At 41.8% G+C, this 12,153-nt stretch overlaps 1 protein-coding gene across 3 annotated transcripts in view; it reads right to left on the bottom strand.

Moving 5' to 3' along the window:
- Positions 1-11,913, bottom strand: part of SMARCA1 (SWI/SNF related, matrix associated, actin dependent regulator of chromatin, subfamily a, member 1) — a 28,908-nt gene extending 16,995 nt beyond the window's left edge. For 2 of the 3 annotated variants that reach the window (XM_420329.8, XM_040700152.2), the window contains exons 1-11: positions 11,279-11,390; positions 9,019-9,105; positions 6,743-6,909; positions 5,720-5,820; positions 5,517-5,617; positions 4,564-4,743; positions 3,544-3,699; positions 3,168-3,299; positions 2,246-2,314; positions 1,386-1,495; positions 465-691 (exon numbers count right to left, since the gene is read on the bottom strand). In XM_420329.8, the coding sequence (XP_420329.2) occupies positions 465-691; positions 1,386-1,495; positions 2,246-2,314; positions 3,168-3,299; positions 3,544-3,699; positions 4,564-4,743; positions 5,517-5,617; positions 5,720-5,820; positions 6,743-6,909; positions 9,019-9,105; positions 11,279-11,371 (1,423 nt within the window). In that variant the 5' untranslated portion in view covers positions 11,372-11,390. Of the gene's footprint in view, positions 1-464; positions 692-1,385; positions 1,496-2,245; positions 2,315-3,167; positions 3,300-3,543; positions 3,700-4,563; positions 4,744-5,516; positions 5,618-5,719; positions 5,821-6,742; positions 6,910-9,018; positions 9,106-11,278; positions 11,391-11,875 lie in introns of those variants that run through there. The other variant, XM_046940536.1, reaches the window with a different exon arrangement.
- Positions 11,914-12,153: the final 240 nt, after the last annotated feature.

Below are 12,153 nucleotides of genomic sequence, written 5' to 3'. Positions count from 1 at the left end.
TATTTCTAAGTTAATTTTTACAGGGCTATTGCGCTAATTTAAATAAGTCTCTTTATAAAGTTACTTTTCTGATATTGATTTAACTTCTCCTGAAGACAGATTATTTGATAATCTCTATAAAAGAAACATACAGTTGAAGAAGCAGAGCACTTAAAAACATGGTGAGATGTGCACAGACGCTAATCCTCTCATCAGAGTAGTTCTTAGTCTATCCACTAGCAGTAGAGACTTTTCCCTTTCCTTCTACTTAATCATATCACTAGTCTTCCTCACCATTCCTATAAGGCTTCCTTCTACCCCTCCATTCGTCAAGGTCTACTGAAAACTGACTTTTCCAAACAAAACCTCACTGAAAATAACAAATGCATTCACTGAAGACAACAGTGAGTCTCCGCATGCTTTAAAAACGTAATTTTTACCTACGATGACTGTTCAGATTGTTACTGCTCACAAGCTCAACTCACCTTGCTCTCTGAGTTTTGCCAGCAGTTTATCCAGAACTAACATTTTACCACTGTTAGTGATGAGATGTGTGTCAGTGGTGTAAGGAGGGCCGGGCTCAGCACCATCAAACAGGTAAGGATGGTTACAGCATTTCCGCAACTGCATCAGAATGTTCAGCAGACGCATCTTATCCATTTTCCCAGCTGAATTTAGGATATCAATATCTTTCATCAAGATCCTTGTATACCTGAAGTTTTACAGGCAATTTTGAATAACTCTCAGTTTTTATTTCATATTTAAAGCATGAGTGAAATCTGCAAATCCCAATTACTAATTTCTGGAAGCAGGAGTTGTTTCTGTTTACTTAAATAATGAGCCATTTTATTATCAAATTTGGAGAAAACATCTGACTGATATTAAGCACTTAACACTCAATACCTAACACAAAAGGCAACTTGCCTGCAAGTGACAGTGATCTGTCACTCACTGGGTTTTCTTAAGCTTCTCTTACATATTTTGTGACTATGAAGTTGACTAAAGATCTCACTGATTCTCCTGAAGCTGCTACACTGACCTGACATTTTCATTTTCACTTTTCCTCGGGTACATGGCTCCTGTGGCCACAGGTAATTTCAACTCAGACTTTCACTGGCACATACCTAGTTGCATTTAAAAAAAAATAAATAAAAATGAAACTTAGCAGGAATACATTTTTTCAAATAAACTTAACGAAGGAAGGAAAGGTTCTGCTTTATTCTTCCCATCCCTTTTTATTACAGTTCCTGAGTTCTTCACAGCTCGTGCACTTTTACAATGCCCCAAAAATAGCTATAAATAGGCTTCTCCATTTGACTGCCTTAACGTGCAACTACCAAGAAAAAATCTTCATGAAGAGTTGTAGTGTTCTGTATCAGAGAAGAACCTTACTTTAAGTAACTCACCATTCCCTCTGCATTTTGCTGAGTCCAAGATAAATTTTTACTTCTTTCTTTGGAGGCAAACTCTTTTCAACTTCAGCCTTTATGCGACGCAGTAAAAATGGTTTCAAAACCTACAAAGTAAGAGTTTTTCAAAGACACATTTACTTGAAACTGATCACCTGAAATACAAAGTTAATAGATTCATTTCTGTGACATTTACTGCAAACTAACCAATATCTATTGCTGTCATGGTGACTCATTCTGAACAGTTCTGCTACAATCTGCAAAAATGAAGTATCCACTACTACACTCCCAAGTTCACACTAAAAATGGGCAGTATTACACAGATTGCCATACTCATCCCAGCTGCTGTCCTGAGCAAGAACCAAATCCATGAGCCTATAAAAGTCTATTTCCCTTTATAGTCTGTTTTTTTTACTCTAGAGATGTAAACAAATTCCATCAAGATTTCAAAGATAAGCACTGTATATTAGACTTCTTTTGTTGTAAGTCATAAAATAAATCAGAAGGAAGTCTTATCTCATGCATAGCAAACCAAAGATGAAGACATGCCTTTCCAAGCTTGCATGAAGCCTGTATTAGTTTAGTACTAGGGATAATAAATTGTTTCCAAGAGGTCTCAAAATTAGTTTTGTATTTTATACACAGATTTGATCTGCTTCAAAACAGTAACACTACAGAAAGCAGTGACTAACCAGTAAGTTCTAGCATTTCATTCTTAAGATTCAGCTGGGTGTTTCTGTAACTCAGTATCTTTACATTCATCTAACTTTGACTAAGGCAAAAGGAGAAATATTCTTTTATTCATTTATTTTACACTGTGTATGCTAATGATGGCTCTTGATAAAAGCTTTACTTACAGCGTGAAGTCTTTCTACAAGTTTCTGATCACCAAGACAATTTTTGGTATCAAACCATGAGTCAAAATCCTGTGGGAAGAAACAGCACAACTAGCATGAACTGTTTTTATCATGTGTGGTGATAACAGACACATATTGATTCTCTTTCATTCCAGCTGAGTGACAAATGATTTCTATGAGTGAAAGAAAAGTAGGGCCATGATTCTTTGCCAGCTACCCAGACAGTTAAAACATTTAAGTCAACTGAGTAACTCCACTGACAAAACATTACTACTATGTTCCATTTCCAATGTTACTCCATGCTCACCATTGGAGTATGCATGTACCTACCCTTAGAGCTTGCTTAATGGTGGTGCAAGAGTTAAAGACAAAATCCTGAAGAAATAAATGTGATAGAAAACATGACAGCAAAAACAATACAAGTAATGCACAGACATGGGAACATAAACAGTGAAAGATTACTCCAATTCTCAATGAAAAAAGCTTGTGCACATTTGGATGTGCATTCTGTACTGCCTTCCCAAGTCCTACTCCAGTTTGCAAAACTCTATTTTTCTAAAGTATTGAATTGTTAATGCCAGTCTGAGGCCTTGTGCGCACTAATGTAACACACTGTCTTAACTAGATTCAGAAAAGAGAGAGAGAAGAGAGAGAGAAGAGAGAGAGAAGAGAGAGAGAAGAGAGAGAGAAGAGAGAGAGAAGAGAGAGAGAAGAGAGAGAGAAGAGAGAGAGAAGAGAGAGAGAAGAGAGAGAGAAGAGAGAGAGAAGAGAGAGAGAAGAGAGAAGAGTCCATAGTTAGGCAAGTCACAGAGCTCCTATTGAATCCAAGTTTTCTATACATGATGCGTCTTACTAGGCTGAACATCCTCTTCTACAGAAAGCAGCCTGAAACAAGAAGATTTTACTTCCAAACTCTACTTACATCCGCAGAATTAAAGACATCAGGTAGAAGAAAATTAAGCAATGCCCACAGTTCATGGAGGTTATTCTGTAAAGGAGTCCCTGTAAGCAGCAATCTGTTTGTTGTCTTGAACTCCCGGACAATCTCTGACAGCTGGGAATAAAACAAATAGTTATCCTCATAATGTACATTTAACATAATCTATTTTCATTGGTTTCTGAAACATGAAATCACATGAACTGAATTTGAAGACAGTAAGATATTAGAAATTAATATTTACAGCCCAACAGCTATAGCAAAAAAACAAAAACCCCACATACTCAACATTAAAAAATTGCTAAAACCAGAGAGAACCTTGTATAAAAATATCTTAAAAGGATCAAATATTTGAGCTTACTTTAGACTTCTCATTCTTTATTCTGTGTGCTTCATCAATTACCAGGTACCTCCAGTTAAACTTCTTGAAGACTGATTTCTCTTTAATGACCATTTCATATGATGTAACACAAACATCCCATTCACCAGGCATCATAACATCGCGGATAAAAGCAGCCTACAGTACAGCAAGTGAATTAATTAGCTTTTATAAAGAAACAATATCTTTGCAATTCACAAAAATCTCTCTCAGTACTGAAGCACTAAGTTAGCACACAAAACAAGTCTGAAAAATACTTTGTATAACTGAAAGTTACTATAACTAAAGTTTTCAATCCTTCCCACTTTACAGGGGAAATTATTTTGTACAGCATTAGATATTTACTCCTCAGTGTGTTTTCTCTCTGTAGTTCAAGTACAGTACAAACTATTAAGGGAGCAAAAGAAAAAACATCACACTAAACTACCCAGTCCAAAACATCTCCATTAATGAGAAAGTGGTTTTGAAACAGCCCACCTGTCCCTCCTGCCCCCTTCATAAAGGTGCTATTAGCAATAGAGATCTACGCAGTCCATCTGGAGAACCAAAGAAGTCATTCTCCACTTCAAGCAACAAGCCACCCTCTGCCAAACTCAAAGCCTACGCTATTAGGAATGAAAGCTCTACAACAGAAGCCCAGTTATAGGGCTGAGCATGGACACTGGATGCAAGTACAAAGTGGGAGCATCACCTAAAGAAGGTGAAGACACAGTGAGAACAATAAAGGAAAAGGAATAAAACTGTCACAATGCAAATACAGAGGAGATCAAAGATAGTGCAAACATCAAGGAGGAACACAACAGAAAAGGTTAGTCACAGACAGCTGTACTTCAATATCAATTTATTATTTCACTTACTGATTTGCATTTTATCCTCAGAGTTACAAGTATAACATTCTGCATTTTCAATGCAAACATAGTTAAAGACTACTGAAAAATACTGTAATTAAGAAAGTGGGCTCCATAGAAAAACACAGACATGGTTTAAATGCAGAACACTTACTCTGGCATCTTTATCTCCGATAAGGCAAACAGCACGTAATGAAGGAACCCAGCGTTTAAATTCATTCATCCAATTGTGAAGAGTTGATTTTGGAACCAGGACCATATGTGGCCCAGGAATGTTTCGATAATGCTTCAGATAGCCCAACAGTGCTATTGTTTGCAGAGTCTTACCAAGACCCTACATTGTCAAAGAGGGAAAAAAGAAACCTACTGAAACAAGACACTGGACAGAAATAGTTTCAACTTTCCTAGCACTGAACTTTATAGCAAGGCACACAGCAGAAATTTGCCACGCATTATCTTTCATTATATTACAGTTCCAGATGTGAAAAAAATCTAACTGCTGTAAAATGGCACATACTACTTGTTGCATATACAGTAAATACTAAAGGTACTTCAGTGTTTGAATTCTGCTCAAAACAACATCCACTGAACAAACATTAAAATCCATGTTCTTATACATATCTTGTTTCATCATTCAAAATCAGTCTATTTTGACCAAAGAATTCTTTAAATACTTTGAAGATATATTAACTTGAATTCTAGACACAAAGAAACTATTTTTTTTTTATTAAACGCATTAAAATCCTGGACCTAGAGGCTGCACACATTCATATTTCTGGGTAGTGCTGAAGGAAGGAATTTGCACACTGTTGTTACTTATGAACATATTAGTCACATACAAAACAGTAAATAAATGTGAATCCATTTCTGTCTATTGGAAGTACACACGGACTCTCAGTTACTATTTGCATAACTGGAATAGTAACTCCTTGAATAATCTCTTCCATGTATTTTTTACTACAAATGAGAATGTAATGCACAAAGCATACAATGTACATTCACTGATGGGAAACTGAAGGATATAAAATATAAGAAAATATACAAATTAATTTGAAGCAACAGGAAAGGATGGTGAATTCCCACAAATTCCCAAAGATTACTGCTTACCATTTCATCTGCCAGAATGCCATTAACGCCATTTTCATACAAGGAGATCATCCAATTCAGACCTCTGACTTGGTAATCTCTTAGCGTTCCTCCTTTCACATCTGCAAATGTAACATTTCTCTAAGTAGAAGAACACTAAGTATAAAATCGTAATTGTGTTCTGCTCATCACTTTTCACCACTTCAAAGCATCAGGATACTCACATGAAGGAGACTCCTCAAATCGAATACACACGTTAGATGTCTTCCGACTTTCTGACAACAGTTCTTCATCTTCTTCTTGTTCTGTGCGTCTGTGACGGTAACTAAAGAACACAAGATGTGTACACAAAAAATTCAAAACACTGACTATAAAACCTAAGAAGAAGTTAGCACAGAAATGATCGTTTACCCACAATGAGCATGTGTGATCAGCACCCTGATCTTTGGCCAAAATCACGTACTGTAGATCATCTATTCCTCCTGGTTCATTCCAGCTGTAACTCGAAAGACTGATATGCATCTCTCTCCTCCAGAGTCATAGCTACACTTTGACAGGTATCAAACATTCCTTAAGGCACATTTTAAAGAGCAACACAGCAATACAACACCCACATCAGAGGTGAACTTAGAATTCATTACCTGTTGAGTATACCCTTAAGAAAATTCATTAACTTGATTCCAAAAATATTTCTAAGAATTGATAAAACGAAGTGTTATTCTGCAAACACTTCAAAAACTTCATGTTCATTTATACATAACCCCTCAGCAACACTACATGCAGTGTAGATCTGGATTAGGGACTAGCATAGAACGACCAGTGAAATGAGGCAGTTCATCCAACCCTGGCACTACGTGGCACAGTTTGAATTTGGTCTACCTCTGCTCTGTCCCACTGACATGCCCACAAGTGGCTGGAGCATACCTGATTTGCTTCTGGAGGGCATCTGGTAGTTCAGTGTCATGCAAAAGAAATTCAGTTCATGCCATCTGTCACTCCGCAGCACAGACCAGAGCACCGTAAATAGCAATAACCAAGGATTTTACTTTAGAGGTGCTCTCTTGATCCAAGATCATACTAATGCAGAGGATCCAACATGCATACATAAATCCATTTTTAAAGAAACTACGACATACCACCAACTACAAATGTTCTGGACTTAAGGCACAATCTCTATTACTGAATAGATACATTAAAATGAATAATTTTCTTGAAAGTGTTAAGTCAAAAATAACAATTAAACATACTCTCCAGCTGAGATCAAACTCTGCTTTTCATCCTTCTTTATCCGTGGACGTCCCAGCTTGACTTTTAATGGAGATGTTGGTGATTTTTGTGCTGCAGGCTGGATAAAATGAGCGAAGAGTTCTGTCTGCTTCAGGAGGAATTCAAATCTTTTTGCACGATCTGCTTTCTAGTTTCCAGAGAGAAACAAAAGCAATAACTGTTCTTAGTAGAAAAAAAAAATATGTATTTTTCTTAAGAAACAGAATTCAGGTACTCATGAAGACAACTTCTGAGCATAGACTCGGAAGACTCTCTGCCTACCCTCAACAAACTAAGAGTGCTGCAAACACCACGAATAGCTCTTGAGCTCCTACTGCTTACAACTTTGCATCATTAGAGTACCCCCTTGTAATTCGCTGTAGTTCAAAAAGTCCTTCACAAACACCACAGTAATTTCGAATACAATCAAGAGCTGATAACCTCATCCCCACAACTCATCTCCCTTCAAAACCCCAAAATTAGTAAAAACAACTCAGGAAGTTTACTTGTATATACTCCTTACGTTGGCACAGTACCCCAGTAACTGAAAGGGTACACTTCGAAAGCTAATTTGAAAACTACAGTTCTGAATCTTAGCCTTTCACTTGTCAGTGTCAAGACATCCTGGACCTCGTCCAAGACAACACCGTGATAGCTCTGATTTTAGAAGTAACAAAAGTAATGGGGATGCACAAGCTCAATACTGCTTGCACAGAAGTTAGTGGCATTTGCTCTCAGATTTCCAATTCATATTGGAAATGCATATTCACTTCACTATATGAGCACAGCAAAACATTGTGACCTCTATATATACAGGACTTAAATATTTCTTAAAAGAAAAATAGGACAAAATGCAAAACCTATTGGTAGAATACAATTGCTATCGCTTCTTCTATGCCATTTCTAAGCATTGCATAGTGCTGTATCACTTAAACCAGTTCTCACGTGATAAATTTTGTAGGTCACGTTAAGGTACATAAAGTTAAACCGTATTTTTGTACCATATATTTCCTAAAAAAGTGTGAACAACAGAACGCTTTTCTGTAGGTAACTTACACATAAAAGCATGCGCCACAGCACCAATCGGTCAAAGAAAAAAGGCAGTGAATGAATCCGGGATGCAAGGCAATGTCTTGCCACATGAGGGCAATGCATTCACAATACACTGATTTTAGAAGCAAATAACCTGTTACACAGAACTTCCCGTGTGTATCAAACCAGTATCATTCAGCTCATCAACAGACACATTTACTTGTGTCTTCTATGTCTAAAAAAATCAAGTATTCTTTCAGACAGGTATCAACTTTTCTATGTCTAACAGTGATACTCTTCCCTGGCTCTGGTGGCTTCACAAATACTACTGCAATTATTAGGCATCCATTTAATGTTAAAGCTTCTAAGAAAAAAGCAGCTTCAACCAAAAACTTAACTACATGTCATTCAAGAACAAGGTTTGCAAAGTCCACCTATTTCTGCTTTTTTAATACAGAAGTCATCCAATTAACTGTCTTCTTCAGTGCTACAAGCTCTCTTAATTTTTGTCCTAGACAGATCCTCTTTTGCATTGTTTGTGAGTATATATTATGAGGCATATCAATACATGAAACCTTTGTGTTTTTGTATAAGAAACTAGCAGCTTCAATACTGCTTTCATTTAAGTGACCTCCACTCATCTGGTGACTGGAAAAAGAGAAACAACACTCTTGTTTCTAGGAAAGGGAGAAAGGAAGACCTAGGGAACTACAGGCCAGTGAGCCTCACCTCTGCACATGGGAAGATTGTGAAACAGATCCTTCTGGAAGATACATTAAGGCACACGTGAGATGGGGAGGTGATCCAAGACTACCAGCACAGCTTCACCATGGGCAGAGCATGCCTGACCAACCTGCTGGCCTTCTACAATAGAGGGATGGACAAAGTGAAGGTAACTGATGTCACCTACTTGGACTTCTGCAAGGCCTCCCACAGGGTTCCACACCACATTCTTATCTCTAAGATGGGGAAACATAGACTCGAAGGTTGGACTATTTGATAGATAACAACTGTTTGGATGGTCGCAGCCTGAGGGCTGCGGTCGACAGCTTAACGCCCAGGTGGAGGCCACTGTCAGGTGGTATTCCCCAGAGGGCCCACTTGTCCTCCCTTTCCTACATACCCTGCCTACAGGAACTTCTTCTTACTTGCAACTTTACTGATCCAGTTCAAGCAAACAAATGCTAAAAAAAGCTGCAGCATGTTTCGTTGTGAAAATACTTACCATCTTCTCTTCATATTCTGGGTCAACCTCTTTTTCAGGCCTGGCTGCCTTTGGAGGAAGTTTGAGTTGAAACGGAGGATCATTTTTCTGGAATTCAAATTGTAAATATCAGCATCTTCATTTAACAAAGCAAAGATAAGAAATTTTAAAAAGTAATTATTTCAACAGGAAATGATTGCATTACTTCACCCAGAACAGAACTCACGATGTTACTAAAAGGTAGGAGAGATGGCCAGATAAAACGTAAAAATAAACACGAGGATGAGACTCAGCTTCAATTTACAAGTAGGATCCAAGTTGGAAGGACTGAAGCAAAGCAGTAGGAGAGGGCCAAGTTCAGTTTATCAGAGATCTCACTTGAAACGCATAAACTCAGTATCTTGAAAAGATATTAAAAAAAAAATAAACGTGAAAAACAGGAGTAAATTTCTTTGCTCTTATTTATAGCACTCCTAGGTGAATAAGTGGAGTTCAAAGACCTCAAAGTGAAACTGTGAGCTAAACTATTCAGGGCCAGGTGGCAAAGCCTGACCAAAACAGTCCTAAGTATCTAACAGCTTGTCAAACAGAATTATCCTTACTTACATTTCAGAATTGTTGCCGATAAACGTATCTGTCACCTCACTCTTTAACTTAGGCAGAGGGATGCAAATGGGACAAACAATTCCTGATGCCAAAAAATGCTTTTAAAGTTTGGCCTGAAGACACAACTCTCTGCAGTGATGAGCAGTACAAAGTATATAATTAAGCTGTTTGACTATTTAATGATTTTGTAAATGCCCGTGTTCAGTTGTGCAAGACTCAGCCATTAAGTTGCAGGATGCATTCAAAACGTCCAACATTAAGTCACTCTTTGTATACATATTTATTTCCTGAGTTAAGCAAGTACACAAACAGAGGTGTGAAGTTCATGCAGCTCCAGCAGCATCACTTCACAGCCTACACTTCAAGTTTCAAGGCAGAACACGTTTATGTCCCTGCTGCTCCTCGCTTCTCATTGCAGTGTATCTGCTAATGGCACCAAAATAGTACAGAAACCCAAACAAACCAAAGCAGAATACCAAAACCTGATGACAACAGTATAAGATACACACAGCACAAGACCCTCCTGATCGCTCAGCAAGAGAAAAGCATGCCATACTTTCTCTGGAGTGCTGCAGTTCTGTGCTGGTGGAGCTGACAGAGAGCAGGAACAAGCATCACTGTCCAGAACCGACAGACCTCAGCTGCTTCAAGGATCCAAAATGCTGCCCTTGACATTTCTGCCAGCCTGATCAACAAAGCCCTGAGTCCAACAGCCCTAAGCCGGGTGGGTCACCACAAACTCATGTAAGTATTGAGGGCAGCTTTGGTTCACTCCACTCTTGCAACCAAGTACTTTGAGCACGCGTTATGAATCACAACAAGCAAACACTTGAGCATCCACCAGGTGTATGCAAAGCAGAAATACACTTCAAATACTGTTAGGGCTATGACTAACGGTGAAGTAAAGCAGTAGGAGAGGAAAGAGGCATCGCAGGTTCCATTATATCCTGTTATCCCACAGGTTTTGAACTGCAGAACTGTGGAGCAGACCTGAGGCCCAACCAAGGGGGGCTCACAGCCTGAGCAGGAGCTCCTGCACCCATCCTCCCAGCCCTCAGAGAGGCACGGAGCAGCTCGGCACAGGCCGGCAGCGATCTAAACCACTCTCTGCTTTCTGCAGGTATTACTGCCAACGTAGCATCCCTTTTGGTTCCAACCAGTCTTACAGAATAGAGGGTATCCCCCTGCAAAAATAACCCTTAAGCTTCGTCTCCCAAACGACCAGCTAACGCTGAGAACTGCCGTATTTCACGGCCTTCCTGCACAAGAGCAATGAAACAACGGGTCAGGCATGCTTTTCAGCCAGACTTCCACGCAGCGAAACCCTGTCCTCACCGATATCAGTACGTCTGAGCCGTATCACGAGGACGGGGGGCGCACGGTCAGCGCTCTCAGGGAGAGCTCCCGCCGGACCCCGCAGCCCGAACCCCGCGCGGCTCCCAAGGACGCGGAGGCCGCCCCGCCCGCGGCCCTCTCACGGAGCCGGGCGGGACTCCCCGAACCCGCGCAGCGGGCAGAGGCGGCGGGCGAGGCGCCAGGGCAGAGCGCACCGAGCACGGCTCCGGGCCCGGGGCCTCAGCCGCCACACAGGCCGGACCGGGCCGTGCCGCACCGCGGCCTCCGCGCGGGGCCGGCGGCTCCGCCGCCCCCCAATTCCCGCATCCCACAGCGGTACCTCCTCGGCGCCGGGCTCCTGCGCGGAGGCCGCGGACGTGGAGGGCACTTCGCCATCCGATCGGGCAGAGGCGGCCGCGGGTCCCTGCTCCATTTTGTGCGCGGCGGGGGGGGGGTGGGGGGGGGGGAGCCGCCGGGGCGGGGGGAGCGGCCCCTCCGCCCCCAAACACGGCGCGGCCCCGCCCCGCTCAGCCCTCGCGAGGCTTCGGCGAGACCGGCCGGGCCGGGGCGTCTCTGCGGGCCGGGTCGGGTCCCGGAGCGGGGGATCCGCGTTGGGGAACCGCCTTTATATTTTCTCCCGAGCGCGTCTCCCGCGGGCAGCGTTACTGGCGGAGCCGCTTCTCCGCGCGCTGCTCCCATCGCTGCCGGAGCGCCCTGAACCAGATGGCGGTCCCGTACTGAAGCACGAGGCTCCCAGCTCCCCTCTCCCCGCTGGATAACACCTGCAGAGCAGCGCCCCGAACTGCGGGGCCGCGATTTCCCCGCCTGCGGGGCACGGTTTGCAGCAGCACGGGACCCGCAGCGCCGCGAAAGGTCTCTCAGGTGGACAAATGCCGCTCTGCGATGCGTCTGTCAGGCTTGATGGAGCACATCTTACCAGCGGCTCTTAATATCCGGCCGTCCTACTGCAGCTTCAAACGCTCGTAGCTCCTGCTTATGCAAAATACTCTCTCGTGTTCCTCACCGCTTGCTTTCTGCTTGCAATTGGAGGAACGTTACACGCCGTACCCAGCAGTCAAGCTGCTGCTTTCATGAAAGATGCCCTCAGGATATTTTTTGCTCGCGTGTTTGACATTTGCATTTGGCACCTGGCTGACAAGCGCTCGCTCGCTCCTCACAGGCTGTGCTGTACGCTCCCGTGGTTCTGCGGGTTGA

This window comes from Gallus gallus, chromosome 4, assembly GCF_016699485.2.
Source record: "Gallus gallus isolate bGalGal1 chromosome 4, bGalGal1.mat.broiler.GRCg7b, whole genome shotgun sequence".
Taxonomy (NCBI): domain Eukaryota; kingdom Metazoa; phylum Chordata; class Aves; order Galliformes; family Phasianidae; genus Gallus; species Gallus gallus.
Note: the sequence above shows the minus strand (reverse complement) of the source record. Positions and strands in the feature narration are given on the sequence as shown.